The 19700-nt window shown below is 46.4% G+C and overlaps 1 protein-coding gene across 3 annotated transcripts in view; it reads left to right on the forward strand.

Annotated features, from left to right (window-relative positions):
- Positions 1-12761, forward strand: part of DOK5 (docking protein 5) — a 146844-nt gene extending 134083 nt beyond the window's left edge. For all 3 annotated transcript variants that reach the window (XM_043480019.1, XM_043480020.1, XM_043480018.1), the window contains exons 7-8: positions 3478-3598; positions 11992-12761. In XM_043480019.1, the coding sequence (XP_043335954.1) occupies positions 3478-3598; positions 11992-12056 (186 nt within the window). In that variant the 3' untranslated portion in view covers positions 12057-12761. The remainder of the gene's footprint in view (positions 1-3477; positions 3599-11991) is intronic.
- The last annotated feature ends 6939 nt before the right edge of the window (positions 12762-19700 follow it).

Consider the following 19700-nt stretch of genomic DNA (forward strand, 5'->3'; position numbering starts at 1 on the left):
CCTTCTGGATCAGAGGTGGGTTCCCTGCGGCAGTGAGGCGGGGTGAGGGGGAACCTTCTGGAATCAGAGGTGGGTTCCCTGCAGCAGTGAGGCGGGGTGAGGGGAACCTTCTGGAATCAGAGGTGGGTTCCCTGCGGCAGTGAGGTGGGGTGAGGGGGAACCTTCTGGAATCAGAGGTGGGTTCCCTGCAGCAGTGAGGCGGGGTGAGGGGGAACCTTCTGGAATCAGAGGTGGGTTCCCTGTGGCAGTGAGGCGGGGTGGGGGGAACCTTCTGGAATCAGAGGTGGGCTCCCTGCAGCAGTGAGGCGGGGTGAGGGGGAACCTTCTGGAATCAGAGGTGGGGGTCCCTGTGGCAGTGGGGTGGGGTGAGCAGGGAACCTTCTGGAGTCACGTAGGGTCCCTGTGACAGTGAGGCGGGGTGAAGGGGAACCTACCGGAATCAGAGGCGGGGTCCCTGCAGCAGTGAGGCAGGGTGAGGGGGCACCTTCTGACTGGTGCTTCATCGCATGACTTCCCAAGTCTTCTCACACTTTGAGAATTCAGACATTTTTGCAGTGTTAACTAAGAAGACTTTTCTTAGCACTTTTCTCCAAAGACAATTAAAACGCTCCTTTCATAAAATTAGATGTTCTTTCAAAGGTTTGAGGAAGAAAGAGACCAGGCTTTGTTAATTTTCTCTTTGACACATGACATCAGTGCCATTTTATTTTTGTTCCTAAATAAGCATTCTAAAAATATAATCAAACCATGCTGGGCTGCAGAAATATGCTCACAGTAAAGTAGTGAGTAATTTGAAGTGATGGCTACTTCCCAAATATTTTCTTTGTATTAAAAATATTATTGTCTTAACTATAATTCCTTTATATTAAGAAAAGCAAATAATCAGTACCTTGAATATTTGGTTCTTTTCCTCTCTTTATTTTCTTGTACTCCATGTTCATGAGGCTGAATGTCACCACAAGTCACTGGTAAATTGGTTTTTTTGTTTGGTTGGTTTGTTCTGGTTTTTACTTTTAAACTTCGAGACTTTCATTTCTGCAGAAGTAGAAAAACAGCCACAGAACTTTTCTTCTAGCCATTGTTTTCAACTGTTTACCCTTTAGATTTGACAGGACATGTTTAGGAAAAAAATGTCCCCACAAAATCTAGTGCTATATAATTACTTGGACACATTTAGATAATTGTGCTGCTGTGGTAAAGAGAGAATTCAATCCATCACATGTTAATACAAGATGTATGTAAATTAAAATTGTCTTTGGAGTTGGTCTCATCGGGCTTCCCTTATATAGCTTAGTTGGTAAAGAATCTGCCTGCAATGCAGGAGCCCTGGGTTCAATTCCTGAGTTGGGAAGACCCCCTGGAGAAGGAAATGACAAACCCACTGCGGTATTCTTGCCTGGAGAATCCCATGGACAGAGGAGCCTGGCAGGCTAATGTCTATGGGGTCGTAAGAGCCAGACACAACTTAGCAACTAAACCACCACATCAACTCCAGCGAGTTTTGGTTTCCAGGGTGTGAAGTCTTGTATTATTTTGGCTTTGTTGAGTGAATGTGCAGATATTATGCCTGAGACTACTATGTTAGTGAGACGTATAGAGTGGGGAGTTTTAGAAAATCTTTTGGTGGGCATTGCAGTTTATGCTCATCGTAATAATATACTTCATTTTCCCTGTTTCTGGTTTGTCTAGGCAAGTGCTAAGCAGGCATCATCTCACTGAACCCAAATGGATAAATATTTAATACCAGCTTTTCTCAGATGAGCAGTTAAGGTGGCATTCCACTAGATAGAATGGTCTGCAGTTCACTTTTCCTTGATGGTACAATATGTCAGTGTTTCCTTTTCAGTTGACGTAAGTCTGCCGTCCTCTGATTTGCAGTTGCCAAGTACTGCAGCATGTCTCTGCAGTTAGCCAGGCCGTGAGACATGGAGGCTTCTGTTGCCCCTAGTTTTCCGTGAGTGCAGGCTGTCTCCTAATGCCCATTCTTGTCTAAATCCATCTATTTCTGGACACATTTTTATAAGACTGGGGTGGGTCATTTGATATTCAAGCAACTCCAGGACATCAAAGAGTCACTTCTGTGTTATGACACAATAAAAGGATGTCATGTTTGTGTCCAGATCAGGGCTTGGGGAGGGGAGGCTGGACAGCTGCCTCAGATCACACCCCACCCTCTCTTCTTCTTGCCTTGTCCCTGTATGCCTCTCGTCACGCCCCGCTCGTCCCGCTAAGCTGTCTTCTCTCAGAATCGTCCCCCAGTGTAGTCGGACAGACAACCGACTCCCCCCCCCCCCCAACCCTCGAGGACCTGGAGCCTCACACTGTATCTTTTAGGATGGATCCTCTTAGATACTTGGAGCCAAAAGCCACAGCTTCCTCTGTCCCCGTCAGTATCTGGAAGGGGATCAGCCACTTGGGGAAGCAGACAGAGTTTTTCTTCTGCTGGTGATAGCGTGAGTGCTCAGTTGTGTCTGACCCTGCCGCCCCATGGACTGTGGCCCACGGGGCTCCTCTGGCAGTGGGATTCTTCAGGCACGGATACTGTAGCGGGTTGCCATTTCCTCCTCCAGGGGTCTTCCTGACTGAGAGAGGGAACCAGAGTCTCCTGCATCTCCGGGCTTGGCCGGCAGATTCTTTACCACTAGCGCCACCTAGGAAGTCCCATGCTAGTACTAAAACCCAGCTCCTATCAGCTTAGACTGAGAAGTAACCGGCTGGTTTAAGTGAGAGGTCTCCGGCTAGCCTCTGGGTTCAGGTAGGAGCCAAGGCCTCCGTGGAATGTGTCAGGACTCTCCCTGGCTTTCTTCCTCAGAGTAGTGTCCACTGACTGCCTTGTTCTTTCTTACTGTGCCAGGACAGACCCCAGGCCCATCTCCTGTCCCCCTATCAACCCCACGAGGAAGCTCCTACATTCAACTCCAGAAGTATCTCCTCTGTACCTACCATGTCAGGAAATAATCTAGACCCTGGGATTCAGCAATGACTGAAGCAGGCAAACACCCTTAACTTACCTCTCTTGCTTGTCTCTTCCACTAAAGTTCTAATAAATGTCCCCAGGGATTGTGTCTTACTGGCCTGACTCGGGTCTCTGGGCCACCCCAGAATCCGTAGTGGGGTCTGCCCACCGTGACCAGGTGGGTTGAGCTGAGTCGCGGGAAGTTCTCGCCCGGAAAATCAATGCGCTGCTGCCAACGTGCGAAGAAGCGGCGCTGCCAAGTCAGCAAAGCGACAGTCGTGCTCCCCGACGGGCCAGCCCACCGGCTCCGCATGGCCGGCTCCGCGGCCCTCGAGCTCCCCGGGTGGGGCTCTGTGGGTGGAGGGCTCCCCGGGTGGAAGGCCCCCCGTGTGGATCTCCCTGGATTGGGGCTCCCCGGGTGGATCTCCCCAGGTGGATCTCCCCTGGTGGATCGGGGGCGGCTCCCCGGGTCGGCCCTCGCAGCCCCGGGTTGCTGACTTGCGCTCTGTTCTCTGTCGCAGCTCCAGGTGAAGATGAGCGAGCGGGCCGCCTCGCTGAGCACCATGGTGCCCCTGCCTCGCAGTGCCTACTGGCAGCACATCACCCGGCAGCACAGCACGGGGCAGCTGTACCGCCTGCAAGGTGAGCGGGGCGGGGCTCTGGGGCGGAGGGCGGGGCTCTGGGGCAGGGGGCGGGGGCGCCGGGAGGGGGCGGGCTGAGCCCCCAATGATGCTGCATCCCCACAGGTTGGTCCCCTTCCCCCCAGAGCCCCATGCTTCTGAGGCAGGGGCCACGGGCTGCATCCCTAGTTAGGGCCCTGAGACCCCGCCTTTCATGCGGGGAGGGCAAAAAACGAAACATCCTCAGGGCAATCTGGACAGAGGAGATGTCACATGAAGGAGACACTCATTTTACAATTCTTATTTTTACTAACCTAACTCCCTTTCATCAAAACAAGTCAGCGCTCATCAGAAGTGACTGAAGACTAAAGGCCTTTCCAGGGCCCTGACGGTGTAGTAATAATTTTTAAAATCTTCAGCTCAGAGCAGATGTTTTATATGCTGTTAGCATATGGCTTGTGCGCGCCTTGGGTTTATAAAGCTACCTCTGACAGTGTCTGCATCTGTCTGCAAAAAGAAAACAACTCTGTTTTCCAGCATATACACAACTTCTTCAACCATAACAACAAAAAATGCAAATTTACCTGCATGCAAAAAGCCCATATGGTTGGAAAACCATACATATAGCTGAAAGAGTCTGGGATCATCACCAAGGACTAGTGACCCACTAATTCCAGAAAAACAGTGGTGATTATGTTACCTCTAGACATGGAGCAGAACAACACAAAACATCCACAAAGGAGAAAGTCACCTTTGAGAAGTTTGTGTTGTTTTTGTCAAATACAGCAAGTCACAGACCAAACAGCTCATCAGAATCGGACTTGGGTTTGCTCAATCAGCCTTAATATTTAGGTTTGTTATTTATTATCTTTATAACCCAACACTCAAAAGTAATGGGACTCAGGCAGACTTTGGATATATATTAGCTTCCCTGGTGGCTCAGAGGGTAAAGCATCTGCCTGCAATGCAGGAGACCGGGTTCAGTCCCTGGGCCGGGAAGATCCCCTGGAGAAGGAAATGGCAACCCACTCCAGTTTTCTTACCTGGAGAATCCCATGGATGGAGGAGCCTGGTGGGCTACAGTCCACGGGGTCGCAAACTGAGCAACTGCACTTTCACTTTTGGTTCCAGACCATCACAGTAAAGAGAATATTGAGATAAAGCGAGTCCCATGAAGTTTTTTGGTTTCCCAAAGCATATAAAAGTTACGTTTACATTAGCCTGTGGTCTGTTAAGTGTGCAACAGCTTGTATGTCTAAAAAGATGCACATACCTTAATTAAAAAACACTTTATTGCTAAAAAATGCTAACCATCATCTAAGTCATATAAGCCTTCAGTGGGTCGTAGTAGTAACATCAAACATAACCAATCACAGGTCATCAAAGCAAGTATAATAATAATGGACAAGCTGGAGATATTTTGAGAATTACCAAAATGTGACACAGAGACATGAAGTGAGCAAGTGCTGTTGGGGAAATGGTTCCAACAGATTCACTTAGCGTAGGATAGCCACAAATCTGCAATTTAAAAAATATTTAGGGACTTCCCTGGCCATCCAGTGGTTAAGAATCTACGCTGCTTCCATTATAGGGGGCATGGGTTCCATCCCTGGTTGGGGAACTGGGATCCTGAATGCTGCATGATGAGGCCCAAAAATACTCAATCAAGATAAATATTTAAAAGTTAACAAAATGCAGTATCTGTAAAGCATAATGCAGTGAAGGAGAAAACGTGGTCTGCCTGCATTACTGTAAAATTAAGTTCAAGTTTATTGGTATAGATTTTACAAATGAACACAGTAGTAGTACTTACAAGACAGTAATTTAAAGATAGTGATTGCTTAGTTTCTGATGAAATAAGTTCCAATGATAATAAAAAACAAGTCACGGAATTCCTGCAGAGATGAGGGATTATCAAACTTTGTGACTGGTAATTTTATAGGGTTTTCAAGGTGATTCTGTTCTAGCATTGAAGATGATAATCAAAACTATGATTGTTTGTTACATAGTATAACCTTCATTGAACCCAAGCTTCCCATAGAATTCTTACATTTTTCCTGTTTTGACTGCACACTAATACTCAATGAAATATCCTATTATCTTAGAATATTTCTGTGCACAAGAATGGCATTGTAATTGCTTCAGTGTTTGTTTTTTGCTTTATGTTTTGTATCAATTATTTCATCAAATTATTTGTTTTCACATACTTTTGTTACCTGTGTAGGAATTAATGTAAATGTATTTTATTTTGATACTTAATTTATAACCAATGTTTCCGAGATAGTACCTCATCAGCATGTTCTATGTAGATTTGTCTATATTTGTTTTATCTTGGGATTGCTTTTTAGTCACCAGTATTCATTGAGATACGGTGCTAATATGTGCTGTGTATATATTGAATAGCTTGGAAACTTAATTTACCACTAAATTTGATAGATTTTTTTTTTTATAATGTTCAGACTATAGAATTATCTCGCGTCTCAGGGGTGGTCATCCACATGACGAATAAATGGGAAACGTTCACCTGTCCCACCTATGAGGCCTCCTAGTGGCTCAGCAGTAGAGGCCGCCTGCAATGCAGGAGACTCGGGAGACACGGGTTCCACCCCTGGGTTGGGAAGATCCCCTGAAGGAGGAAATGTCTACCCACTCGAGTATTCTTGTGAGAAGTCCCATGGACAAAGGAGCCCGGCGGGCTATAGTCCTTGTGGTTTTAAAGAGACAGGACTGAGCAACTGAGTACCCACACACGCATTCCACCTGTTCCACCTGCCTTTCTTCCTCCCTTCTGCCCACCCCCAGAAAAAAAATGAAATTGAGAAAATGAGTAACATCGTGGCCCTGTGTGTGTGTCACATGATGAGATTACACAGCTCATCGTATCTTCTTGTTTTGTTGGTATCCATGAGTTGTAATTCCTCTGGCCAATTCACCTACCCTAATGTATTTCAGACTGATTTTTTTCTGACAGATCCAGTGGCTAACCTTGGAAATCATACAGACCTTTATGAGGGAATTTATCCAAGAGATTTGAGAAATTTTTTCCTCTCCAGATTTAGTGCTAGAGAGCCACCTACTGGTTGATGTTTGGATTTTCCGCTTTATTATTGCTGTGAGGAAAGGAGCGTGCTGGGTCTGACACGCCCGCGTACACTAAGATGTGTTCATCTACCTTTGCTGCTTCCTCCACCCCATTTTCCAGTTTTCAAAACTAAATTCTCTTCTCTGCTTAGGCGTTTACAGAATTAACATGTGAGGTTCATCGTGAGAACTGGGAAAAAATACATGACATAGAAGCACCCAACCGTATGTTGAGCCCTGTATTCACAGAATTCTAATGAGAATTCATTGTATAAAGCGAGTCACCTTTTTCCAGTTGTCTTCTATGTTGTCCTAACCCTGGTTGATATCACCCTCCTCCAAAAAAGCACTAGGATCCAATAATTGGGGGCAGAATCAGTCTTTTAGTCGCTCAGTCGTGTCCGACTTTTTGCAACCCCGTCGACTGCAGCATGCCAGGCCTCCCTGTCCATCACCAACTCCCGGAGTCCACCCAAATCCATGTCCAGTGAGTTGGTGATGCCATCCAACCATCTCATCCTCTGTCGTCCCCTTCTTCTCCCACCTTCAGTCTTTCCCAGCATCAGGGTCTTTTCCAATGAGTCAGTTCTTTGCATCAGGTGGCCAAGTATTGGAGCTTCAGCTTCAGCATCAGTCCTTCCAATGAATATTCAGGACTGATTTCCTTTAGGATGGACTGGTTTGTGCTACATGTTAAATTCTTTAGGAGATTCAGAAAGCAAATCCGTATTTTCAAGACTCTGAGATGTCCTTCAGTAAAAAAACAAATCTGTTTAATCTTGGTTAAGCCAGAGCTCTGCAAATTTGAACATGCAATCTTCTCTCTCCTTTTTTTTTTATATAAACTAATGTTAATATACCAGTAGTAAAGTGCCAGGTTTGTTCCTTTCAAGGGAGACAGGACATACTCACTGAACATCTTTATAAAAGCTGTTGTTTCTTGAGGACCTACTGTGTTTCTGTCTTTGCACTAGGACCTTGATGTGGTGGTGGTGGTTTAGTTGCTAAGTCGTGTCTGATTCTTCTGCGACCACATGAACTATATTCTGCCAGGCTCCGCTGTCCCTGGGATTTCCCAGGCAAGAATACTGGAGTGGGTAGCCATTCCTTTCTCCAGGGGATCTTCCCAACCCAGGGATTGAACCCGGGTCTCCTGTGCTGCAGGCAGATTCAGGACCGACTGAGCCACTAGGAAAGCCGGAACGCAGTATGCATGATCCCATTTAGTCTGCAACGCAGCTCCTGGGAGTATTTTATTCCCTTGTGCAGCTAAGACACAGAACTTAAAGGAATTCAAACTACTAATTACACAGAATTTCAAATTACTAATTTGAAGTTAGTAATGTGTCCAGGATCACCTGTGTCGTGGAATTGAGGCTTTCGTCTCTCCATTCATTCATTATTTGATAAATGTTAGTTGAGCATCTGTTTTATGCCGAGCATTGTGCTAGTTGATGGAGCCACCCTGGGGCTCCTACACAGGCTTGTTCCTGCGTCCTACTGGTTATAGTCGGAAGGAGAGCCACAGTCAGTAATTACACATGCGTATTTAATTTCAAATTTGGTCCATGTCATATTGAAAAGGAAGTGTTTGTAGTAAAGAATGGTAAAGCAGAGTTGTCAGTTTGGAGAGGAAGGTGACAAAGGGACTTCTTTAGAGGGACCATTTACCCCAAGACCTGGTGTCTGAAGAGAGGAGTCCTGTCAATAGCCAGGAAAAAGCCTTATCCACAGAGAAATCAACATATGCAAAGGCCCTGGGGCGGGAAGGAGCCTGGGTGTTCGGAGAGCAGAAAGGAGGTGGTGTGGCTGGTGCTTAAAGGCTTTTAGGAGAGAGCTGGGTGTGTCCAGCCTCTTGGCCATGTTCTTCTTAAACTCCCTCACCTTCTTTAAGTTAACATCTTAGGAATTCTGGCTTAATCCTAAGGCTCTGCATTTCTCAACATGTTTAGAACCCTTCTGTAGAAATTGCCTCTGAAGGGTGTCCCTTGTTTCAAAGCAAAAATGAGAAAAACATAGGCATGTGTATCATTGATCCAATGTGATTTTGGATAATCTTAGGAAATCAAGGAGCAGCATCAGATGTCTGTCTCACTCTATGGGCGCCCTCCTTGTCGCCTTTCCTGGCTTATCTGGCAGCAGTTAGAGTTGGCCAGAGACTCCATTTCAATGAAGGCAGAAACTGAGACCCTTGGAAGTCAATACTTGCCTGAGATCACATGGCCAGTGGGTGGACGGGCTGACGTAAAATTCCAGTGTTCTGAATGCTGGTTTAGGCGCCTTTCTTTTATTGTATATGCTTGCCTTTGGGTGCAAATTATGCCATGGGGGTGTTTCCAAAGTGAATACCATGTGATGGAAATAGCTCCTCCAGAGGGTTGGTTCCAGGTCGTGCAATTTACATTTTTATATTAAGGAGGATAGATTTTTTGAACAGTGATTACTTTGGAAGGCTTAACCTTGGATTTTCTTTCTTTTTTTAAATTTATCTTTTATTGAAGTATAGTTGGTTTACAATGCCGTATTTATTTCTGCTGTACCGCAGAGTGATCCAGTTATACATATATGTGTATACATTCAGTTTTGTACACACACACACACACACGTGTGTGTGTGCCAAGTCACTCAGTTGTGTCTGACTCTGCGACCCCCTGGACTGCAGCCCGCCAGGCTCCTCTGTCCATGGGATTCTCCAGGCAAGAATCCTGGAGTGGGCTGCCATGCCCTCCTCCAGGGGATCTTCCCGACCAGGGATGGAAGCCAGGTCTCTTACGTCTCCTGCACCTGCAGGCAGGTTCTTTGACCCCGGCGCCTGTGTCTTCTTTAACACTCTGCTCCATTATGGTCTGTCACAGGCATCGACTGTGGCTTCCTGTGCAGTACGGTGGACCGTGCCTGTCCCTCCTGGATAGAAGCGTTTGCCTCTGCTCACCCCAAACTCCCACCCACCCGTCCCCAGCCTCCCCCTGACAACCCCAGTCTGTTCTCTATAACGTTGGTTTTTCAATATGAATTCTAACACAGCTACGTACACTGTGTGCATCTTGTAAGGGAGAAGTAGCTTAAGATCCCAGCAAATTAGAAAGATGACAAATAAGCCGGGGTCTCACGCTCGTGTGTCTGTAGGGGCCAGGAGGACACGCCAGTGTGGGCGTGGTGGGCTCCCTGCTAAAGGGAGAGTGCAGGCCGGGGAACGGGCCCTCAGCCCTTCTGCAGTTACTCAGACATCGACAGCGATCCCGCGTGCTCAGCCCCGTGCAGGCCAGGGAACGGGCCCTCAGCCCTTGTGCAGTTACTGAGATTTCTGAGCGATCCCGCGAGCTCAGCCCCGAGAGGCCAGAGGACAGGGCTTGGCACACATCGTGTGCACAGGCCAGTGCCAGCGTGTGACCTCTGTGTGTGACCTTTGCACGCATGTGGGTGTGTGTGTTGGAAAGAGAGTTGAATTCATGTGTAAAATGACTGGGAAGCTGGAAGGAATGACCTGTAGTGATTGGGATATTTAATATTGTAACTTCTCTAGTAACAGTCACTGCTATATGTACCAGTGACTGTATGACTACATACATAGTTTTCTTATGGTTCAGATTTGAGGCTTGCAAATGTCTGAAGCCATGACTTCCTATGTCAGAAAGAGACTAGACGGGGCCGTGACGGAGCCCAGGGCTGCTGGGATGAGGAGATGCAGCTTAGGGCGTGGGGCCAGCGCCACCACGAACCTCCCTGCTCGGTCCCGCGTTCCGAGCGCGTGTTGGTGGGGCGGGCATGCTTTGCTTCGCCGGGGTGCCATTTCCCTGTGCTGTTAGACCGGCTTGATCTCTGAGTTTGGTTCCAGGAAGTCTGAACTGTGGTGCAGGTTTTGCTTTGTTCGCTTCTGAGGGCTGTTCACCTCATCACCTGATCTGCATTGTAAATTCCTTTTTGGTGTGGTAACCCTTAGTCGCTTAATGTAACGAGCCGACTCATTGGAAAAGACCCTGATGCTGGGAAAGACTGAGGGCAGGAGGGGAAGAGGACGACAGAGGATGAGATGGTTGGATGGCATCACCGACTCAGTGGACATGGATCTGAGTGAATTCCGGGAGATGGTGAAGGACCGCGGAGCCTGGCAGGCACAGTTGACGGAGTCGCGGAGTCAGACTCAGCAACTGGACCACAGCAACTCAGCCAGCAGATGGCCGCGGAACACCCCTCGTGTTGCTCAGGTCCAGCGCTCCGTCCACAAGGATTGGCCAGCTGGCCTCCTGCGCGTCCAGCTGCTGTGTGTTTCTGTTCACAGCCTTTCATGGGAAACTCCGGAGGAGGCCGTGGCAGCCCACTCCAGTACTCTTGCCTGGGAAATTCCGTGGACGGAGGAGCCTGGTGGGCTGCAGTCCATGCGGTCGCGAAGAGTCGGACACGACTGGGCGACCTAGCAGCAGCAGCAGCATGGGAATCCTCACGCCCATTCCTTACGGATTAACCGGTTGCTGCTGTGCTGCAGGCAGTGGAGTTAGGCAGCTGCTGTGAGACCATGCTCTGCAGAATCTAAAATACTTCTTGTCTGGCCTTTTATAAAGTGCACCAGCCCGACCTGTGTCACAGCGGAGACTCACGGTGGCCTTGTGTGACTTCTTCCTGACCTGGCCTTCCTGACGTCTTCATTGTCCTTGGTTTGGAACTTAAACCTGAAATAATAAAGGCGGTGTGTCTTTTAATAGGTCCTCCTATACTGCAGGATTTCCTACCGATAAATACAATATTGTCTTATTTCTGGCCTGGTTTCCAAAAGGTGTTCTCCCCAAAAGATTCCCCACTCTTGATTGTGTCTTGTTTTCCCTAAATCTTCCGGGTGTAGGAGTTAGTTGATAAAGATAAAATGTTAAGGAGGAGGTTGTCCCTAATTGCTCCTGGTTTGATCACGTTGTTGTTGGTTAGTAGCTCACTTGTTTCCAACTCTTTGTGACCCCACAGTATGTAATTGCCAGGCTCCCCTGTCCTTGGGGTTTCCCAGGCAAGAATCCTGGACTGGGCTACCATTTCCTTCTCCAGGGGATCTTCCCGACCCAGGGATGGGACCCATGTCCCCTGCATTGGCAGGAGGGTTCTTTACCACTGAGCCACCTGGGAAGCCGGGTTTGCACATAGCCAGTGCAAAGGCCACAGGCAAGTGATGCATTAATCACACTGTCTTTCAGGACTCTCCTTTGCATATCCTTGTGAGTAGCCTCTGGCGGGAGAAACATTCTGTGTCCTATGTTACTTATTTCTATTATACAGAAACTTGTGATGAGCTAACCTGGTTGTGGGCTTTATTGAAATGTAACTGCTGATTTTAAATCTCTTTTGGAAAAGGTGTCACCAGCCCTCTGAAGCTTCATCGAACAGAGACTTTTCCCACCTACCCATCTGAGCACTGACGGGACTGGCAGGAATCGCCTGGTGACACGGGTGAGACGTGTCAGCCACAGACCCCCCGGCCGGGCAGAGGGCGCCCAGGACGCCGTGCCGGAGAGCAGCTCCCCGTCCTGCCTACCTGTGTGGTCCTTGGGACACTCTGCAACACTCTTTTTCTTTTCTTCCTGTCTTTGTTTTTTCCCCTTTTCTTCCTTAAAAAAAAAAAAAAAATTAGCATACTTGAAACCTGCTCTATAGATATCGACCTTTTGTTCCCTCTTTTATGGCCGGACAGAAAGGAACTGACGCCGCTAAGTGGTTTTTCTATTGTAGATCCCGTGTCCCCTGCACCGCCCTGAGTTTATCCTTTTGCGGATACTTGTGATTTCTTTTCCTTCTGAGTGTTTCAATTGTGTGACAGTACTGACAATAAAATGGCTCTTAATTATTTGTTATTTGTTCATACTGTATTCCTCAGTTATTAATATTATGGTTCTGCTTTACTATGGGCCATCATATTTTATTATATCCCCACTTAGTTAAATCAGTGCTTTGACTCAGTATGACCTATTACATTAAGAAGTCACCTTTCTAAGAACCCTTTATATTATTTACCAGGGTTACAATTTCTTACACCATCTCCCCTCTCCCTCCCTTTTAAGAAAGCTTTTATTTTGTTCCGTGTACCTTCCGAAAACGTTTTAAAATAAAAGATCGTTCTTCACCCATGTGGTCTTGGGCTTCTGGCTGTGTGGATTTCTCGGTATCTCCAGTGTTTCTGAGGTGTGTGAATATCTTCCTTGTGAGCCCTGAGCATCGCATCGGGTAGACCAGCCGTGTGTGTGTGTTCACTCATTCATTCAGCTATCTGTGCTGAGCGTCTGCTCTTCCCAGGGCCCTTGAGGCAAAGTCAGGAGACGAAGAGATAGAAGGCACAGCCTCTGTCACCAAGGACCTTACATGCAGAGGAGTGTGATGAGGAAATAAGGACATAATTCCAGTACAGTGTGGTATCTGCTAAATGGGCCCCCAGAAGTGATGTGCTCCTAAAGGGATGGTCACTCTGTTCCCTAGACTTGCCCACTGGGAAAAGGCCAGATGGGAATTGAGTCTTGTGAGCTTCTGAGGCTAGAATTGCTATAAAGCTGTATGAGGGATGGTCTGTCTTGGTCTCAACTCTATTCTCAGTAGCGTTGCCAGATAAAATATAGGATCCAATTAAATTTGAATTTCAGATACACAATGAATAATTTTTTTAGCATACATGTATTGCATGGGATGTGATTATACTTAAAAATGTCCGTTGTCTAGCTTAGATTAAAATTTGACTGGATGGTCTATATTTTTCGTTACTAAATCTGGCAATCCCATTTTCCAGACCCTAGAACATAGCTCATGCTTAAGAAATATACGTTGAACCCATGGATAGAGGAATAAACCCTGATCCTTGGCATGGAATTCTTTCTACAAGGGGAAGCAAATTAACATTGATTGCATATGTTCTCAGTGCCAGGCACGGGGCTCGGTCCCTCCAAAATGATTATTGTCACTGGGGGGGAAAAGTGTTTTTGCTAAGTCCCAGGAATGCTCCTTCCAAAAAGTGCATAATTTCCTAAAACAGAGATTGACCAATGAAACCCCCAAGGTCTTGCTGAAATCCTGCCTCCATCTGAGGTGGCTGGGGTTTCCAGGGACACTGCTGGTTGGATGTATTTTTCTCGGGGGTGGAGAAACCCTGGGGGAGGAGGATTGAGTTCAGCTGAGAGTTAATGAGTGGGTGAGGGACACAGGAGTGACTTCGCGCTGGTGGTTCTGCGGGGGCGCACTTGGTTCTGTGTTCTTTTCGCATCCTTCTCGTTCACCCTGCTTCTCCCAGACGTATTTCTGGTCATCTTTTAAAAATTTGGTTTGCCACACACGTTTGATAATTCGCTCACTGTTCATTTTTCCTGACTCTATCTGGCTCTTAAGTTTTTTTTTTTTTTTCTTTCTTGTTGAAAACTATCTCATAAGAGGTTCTCCCTGATTCCCAGGGCCTTGGCAGCCAGCATGGGGGATTAAGTTAAAGAAGTAGATAAAGGAAATGGAATTAAGGAAATAATTATAATTTTAATGAAGTCGGGATTGTTGAAGCAAGTCTACAGCTAATGAGAGTGTGAAGAAATGTTGCTGAATGTAGTTAACTATAAGCTAGAGACTCTTTCAGGACTTTTCAAAAAAGAAACGTATTGACAAAAAGGAGTTAGAGTTCTATTAGATTCTCCTAACAGCTTCTATTTATTGTCTCTGCTGTTCTTAGAGCTTTACTTGTGTTATCTAACTTAATTCAATCCTCAACAGCTCCATGAGGTAAGTATAATTATTGTTCCTGTTTAACAGATAAGAGACTGGTCCTTAAGGAGTTTAAATAATCTAAAAATATGCCTAAGATCTCTTACTCTGTTAAAAGTTAAACCGAGGCAGATTAAAACAGTTTATCTGGGGTACTTCCCAGTGGTCCAGCAGTTAAGACTCCTGGCTCCCACTGCATGGGGGTGGGTTCAAACCCTGGTCCGGGAACTAAGAGCCCAGAAGCCTCATGGCATGGCTTTAAAAAAAAAAAATTTACTTGAGTATCCATCTCTTGGGATCAGACTGCTGCTGCTGCTAAGTCGCTTCAGTCATGTCCGACTCTGTGCGACCCCATAGACGGCAGCCCAGGAGGCTCCCCCATCCCTCTGATTCTCCAGGCAAGAATACTGGACTGGGTTGCCATTTCCTTCTCCAATGTGTGAAAGTGAAGTCACTCAGTCGTGTCCAACTCTTCGCGACCCCATGGACTGTAGCCTATCAGGCTCCTCCATCCATGGGATTCTTCAGGCAAGAGTACTGGAGTGGGTTGCCATTGCCTTCTCCAGGGATCAGACAGCACCAACCAAAGATAGTTAGAAAAGCTCGACGGACAGAAGCTGGTGGGGTGGGGGGTGCGGTTTTTATAGAGAATACATGAAGGCAAAGCAAGGAAATCATTTGACTGTGGCTGAAGTGGTTGCCTTATCTGGGAAAGACTAGTTGGCTGTTTGTGATGGCTTGTTCCTAAGTTTCATTTTCTTGAATTCTAGTGCATTGACTCTGGCTTACGTTTTTGCTTTGCTTGAGTAGGCCACCAAGGACCACCCCAGTCCAATGGCCTTCCTGTTTGATTATGTCAACAGCCACTCAATGAGAGACACGTTTGAACCCGGGCTCTGCTTCACGAGACAGCTCTGTCAATTGTGTATCCCTCACCCACGCTGCTTTAGACGGCAGCAAACATTTTCTTACTCTGCATAGAAGTTAAACAAGCAGGGTGACAATACACAGCCTTGACGTACTCCTTTTCCTGTTTGGAACCAGTCTGTTGTTCCATGTCCAGTTCTAACTGTTGCTTCCTGACCTGCATACAGGTTTTTCAAGAAACAGGTCAGGTGGTCTGGTATTCCCATCTCTTTAAGAATTTTCCAGAGATTATTGTGATGCACACAGTCAAAGACTTTGGCATAGTCAATAAAGCAGAAATAGATGTTTTTCTGGAACTCTCTTGCTTTTTCAATGATCCAGTGGATGTTGGCAATTTGATCTCTGGTTCCTCTGCCTTTTCTAAAACCAGCTTGAACATCTGGAAGTTCACGGTTCATGTACTGCTGAAGCCTGTCTTGGAGAATTTTGAGCATTACTTTACTAGTGTGTGAGATGAGTGCAATTGTGCGGTAGTTTGAGCATTCTTTGGCATTGCCTTTCTTTGGGATTGGAACGAAAACTGACCTTTTCCAGTCCTGTGACCACTGCTGAGTTTTCCAAATTTGCTGGCATATTGAGTGCAGCACTTTCACAGCATCATCTTTCAGGGTTTGAAATAGCTCAGCTGGAATTCCATCACCTTCACTAGCTTTGTTCGTAGTGATGCTTTCTAAAGCCCACTTGACTTCACATTCCAGGATGTCTGGCTCTAGGTGAGTGGTCACACCATCGTGATTAACTGGGTTGTGAAGATCCTTTTTGTACAGTTCTTCTGTGTATTCTTGCCACCTCTTCTTAATATCTTCTGCTTCTGTTAGGTCCCTACCATTTCTGTCCTTTATCGAGCCCAACTTTGCATGAAATGTTCCCTTGGTATCTCTAATTTTCTTGAAGAGATCTCTAGTCTTTCCCATTCTGTTGTTTTCCTCTATTTCTTTGCATTGATCACTGAGGAAGGCTTTCTCATCTCTCCTTGCTGTTCTTTGGAACTCTGCATTCAAGTGGGCATATCTTTCCTTTTCTCCTTTGCTTTTTGCTTTTCTTTTCACAGCTATTTGTAAGGCCCCCTCAGACAGCCATTTTGCTGTTTTTGCATTTCCTTTCCATGGGGATGGTCTTGATCCCTGCCTCCTGTACAATGTCGCGAACCTCCTTCCACAGTTCATCAGGCACTCGGTCTATCAGATCTAGTCCCTTAAATCTATTTCTCACTTCCACTGTATAACCATAAGGGATTTGATTTAGGTCATACCTGAATGGTCTAGTGGTTTTCCCTACTTTCTTCAATTTAAGTCTGAATTTGGCAATAAGGAGATAACCTCTGATATGCAGACAACACCACCCTTATGGCAGAAAGTGAAGAGGAACTAAAAAGCCTCTTGATGAAAGTGAAATAGGAGAGTGAAAAGTTGGCTTAAAGTTCAACATTCAGAAAACTAAGATCATGACATTTGGTCCCATCACTTCATGGGAAATAGATGGGGAAACAGTGGAAATAATGTCAGACTTTATTTTGGGGGGCTTCAAAATCACTGCAGATGGTGATTGCAGCCATGAAATTAAAAGACACTCCTTGGAAGGAAAGTTATGATCAACCTAGACAGCATATTAAAAAGCAGAGACATTACTTTGCCAATAAAGGTTTGTCTAGTCAAGGCTATGGTTTTTCCAGTGGTCATGTATGGATGTGAGAGTTGGACTGTGAAGAAAGCTGATTGCCGAAGAATTGATGCTTTTGAACTGTGGTGTTGGAGAAGACTCTTGAGAGTCCCTTGGACTGCAAGGAGAGCCAACCAGTCCATTCTAAAGGAGATCAGTCCTGGGTGTTCATTGGAAGGACTGATGCTGAAGCTGAAACTCTAATACTTCGGCCACTTGATGCGAAGAGTTGACTCACTGGAAAAGACCCTGATGCTGGGAGGGATTGGGGGCAGGAGGAGAAGGGGACAGAGGATGAGATGGTTGGATGGCATCACTGACTCGATGGATATGAGTTTGGGTAAATTCCGGGAGTTGGTGATGGACAGGGAGGCCTGGCGTGCTGCGGTTCATTGGGTCGCAAAGAGTCGGACATGACTGAGCAACTGAACTGAACTGAAACATTTTCTTTAAAGGGCCAGAATATAGATATTCTAGACTTTCAGAATTGCAGAAAAAGGCATAGACAGTGATCCTCAAAGGAGATGCATGGCCATGTGCCAATAAAACTTTATTTACAGAAACAAGTGACAGGCTGGAGTCACCCCCACTGCACTTGCCAATCCCTACGCTAGATCCTCAATACTATCTTTTATCAGTTTCAGGGTTTTGGTAGAAAACATGAGAGATTTAAACACTTTAATCTCTGGCCTTAAATAAGAGAAATAGTGATTCGAAGTTATTTTGAAATTTCTTTTTCTAATCCTTAACCTCCTTGGTGAACACCAGAGTGTGAGAAGGGGTAACATTTCAAAGCTGTGCTGGATTTGTACATAATCCAAACTGAATTCTTAAGCGTTTCCACCAACATTGCAAATAAACTGAAATCTAAAGATTAAACTATATAGTTTTACTTAGAGTTGTTTCTATTTTAATTGTATGATGAGAAAAGTGAGTTTTTCTTTTTTGGCAGAGGTGTTGTGAAGGGGGTGGGGGGTAAATTTTGTCTTCCCTTTTGCATGCTTATTTTAGGGCTGAAAAAAGACCTTTGGGGCTTCCCTGGTGGCTCAGATGATAAAGAATCTACCTGCAATGCAGGAGATTCTTCTGTCTCTGGGTCAGAAAGATCCCCTGGAGGAGGAAAGGGTTTCGCACTCTAGTATTTTTGCCTGAAGAATCCCATGGACAGAGGGGCCTGGCAGGTTACAGTTCATGGGGTCGCAGAGAGTCAGACTAAGCACGCAGCACGCACAAAAAGACCTTTTACCTAACTTAAAAGGCAGAATGATGCAGTAGTTATTAAAATGCTTTCCAGGTAAGACAGCTTTGGTTTCTGTGCTTCATTTATTCATTTATCAAGTATTTATTCTCTCATCTCTGGATATCCCAGGCTTAGTGGTAGCTGCTGAAAATACGGTGTGAATAAAACAAGCAGTGTGTCTGCCTTCACAGTGCCTGATCCAGAAGCCAAATTATTTAAGCCAATTGCTCAGGAAACAGAAAAATCTAAGGAGAACATCCCTTTATATAAAGGGGCATTTTATAGTTTTTTAGGGGAGACGGCGGACAATCTTGACCTTTCAGAGGTACTGAAAGATACAGTTGGTACTGTACCAACTTTTAATAAAAATTTTTCCTTTTAGCCCCAAACAAAGTAAGTCCATTTTGCAATTCCCACATAAACTCAGTACTTTCATTCCTGTTGACATTTTAAGTTCTTTTGGTGAAATGTTGGAGGTAAGGCTGCCCATCTGATGAAAGTCAATAGTGGCTGATTTCAAAGCACAGTTTTGGCTCACCCAGGGGATTTGAATCAGCCAAGGCAAGACCAGGTGATGGTCAGTTGCCTCCACTTGTGCTGAAGAAGATAGCTCCACCCACATTCTGCTGTTCGAGCTTGTAATTGTCAGCTGTTGGCTAGAGATGCTCATCTTGTCGGTCTGAAGCGGAGCCGATGGATCTCTTTTCAGTCGGTATCTCTGGGAGATTCCAGTGCGGGTGGTGTACCTCCCATTTTAAGAAACCTTAAGGAGATAGACTTGGGGCGAGTTCCCATCACGGGAGACGGGGCGCCTGGAGTTCTCAGCAAGTGTGCTTACACGGGACACCCCCGGGGGTCGGCAGGAGGGGCTGGGAGCCGGGCAGGTACCGCCGGGATTCCCGCTGCAGGCCACGAGCAGGCGGAGCTGTAGGGAGACGGTCGGGCGGTCCTGAGTGGCGCTTCCAGGGTTTCTGTTAGACTTTCTTTGTTGCCATAGCAACTAACGAGGCGCCTCAGTTTGACCTTCTTTATCTGGGAGAGGCCTGAAGGGCATGGACTGCTCACACTGTTGTTTAATAGGAAAAAGCCAGCCGGGCGCTGCGGGGAAAGAGACAGGCTGCGAAACAGCGGCTGCCGGAGGAGGCCGAGCCCCGAGGTTGTTAAGGGCCCAGCTCCGAGCCGCCGGGCGGGCCGCCGCCACCGCCCCCCCCCCCCGCGCCCCTGTTCTTTCCTCTGATTGTAATAGTTGTGCCGTGTTATTATCTTTGGCCTTTGGTAATGATGAGTTCGCCTCCTCTGCTGAGAAGCAGAGGTTGCTGGGGTGGATTTAAGGATGTCAGAGGTGGGTAAGGATTGCTGTTTTTGCCGAGTTTTGACCTGGACCGTGACTGCCCCTCTTCGTGGTCTGTTGTGTTGACAAGCTGTGTTTATTCCCTTTCTTTACACGGGAAACCCCAGGAGGCCAAGGACGAGCCTGATTGTTTTTCAGTAGGTAGCTACCCTCCCTTGA

The sequence above is a fragment of the Cervus canadensis genome, chromosome 10, assembly GCF_019320065.1.
Source record: "Cervus canadensis isolate Bull #8, Minnesota chromosome 10, ASM1932006v1, whole genome shotgun sequence".
Lineage (NCBI taxonomy): Eukaryota > Metazoa > Chordata > Mammalia > Artiodactyla > Cervidae > Cervus > Cervus canadensis.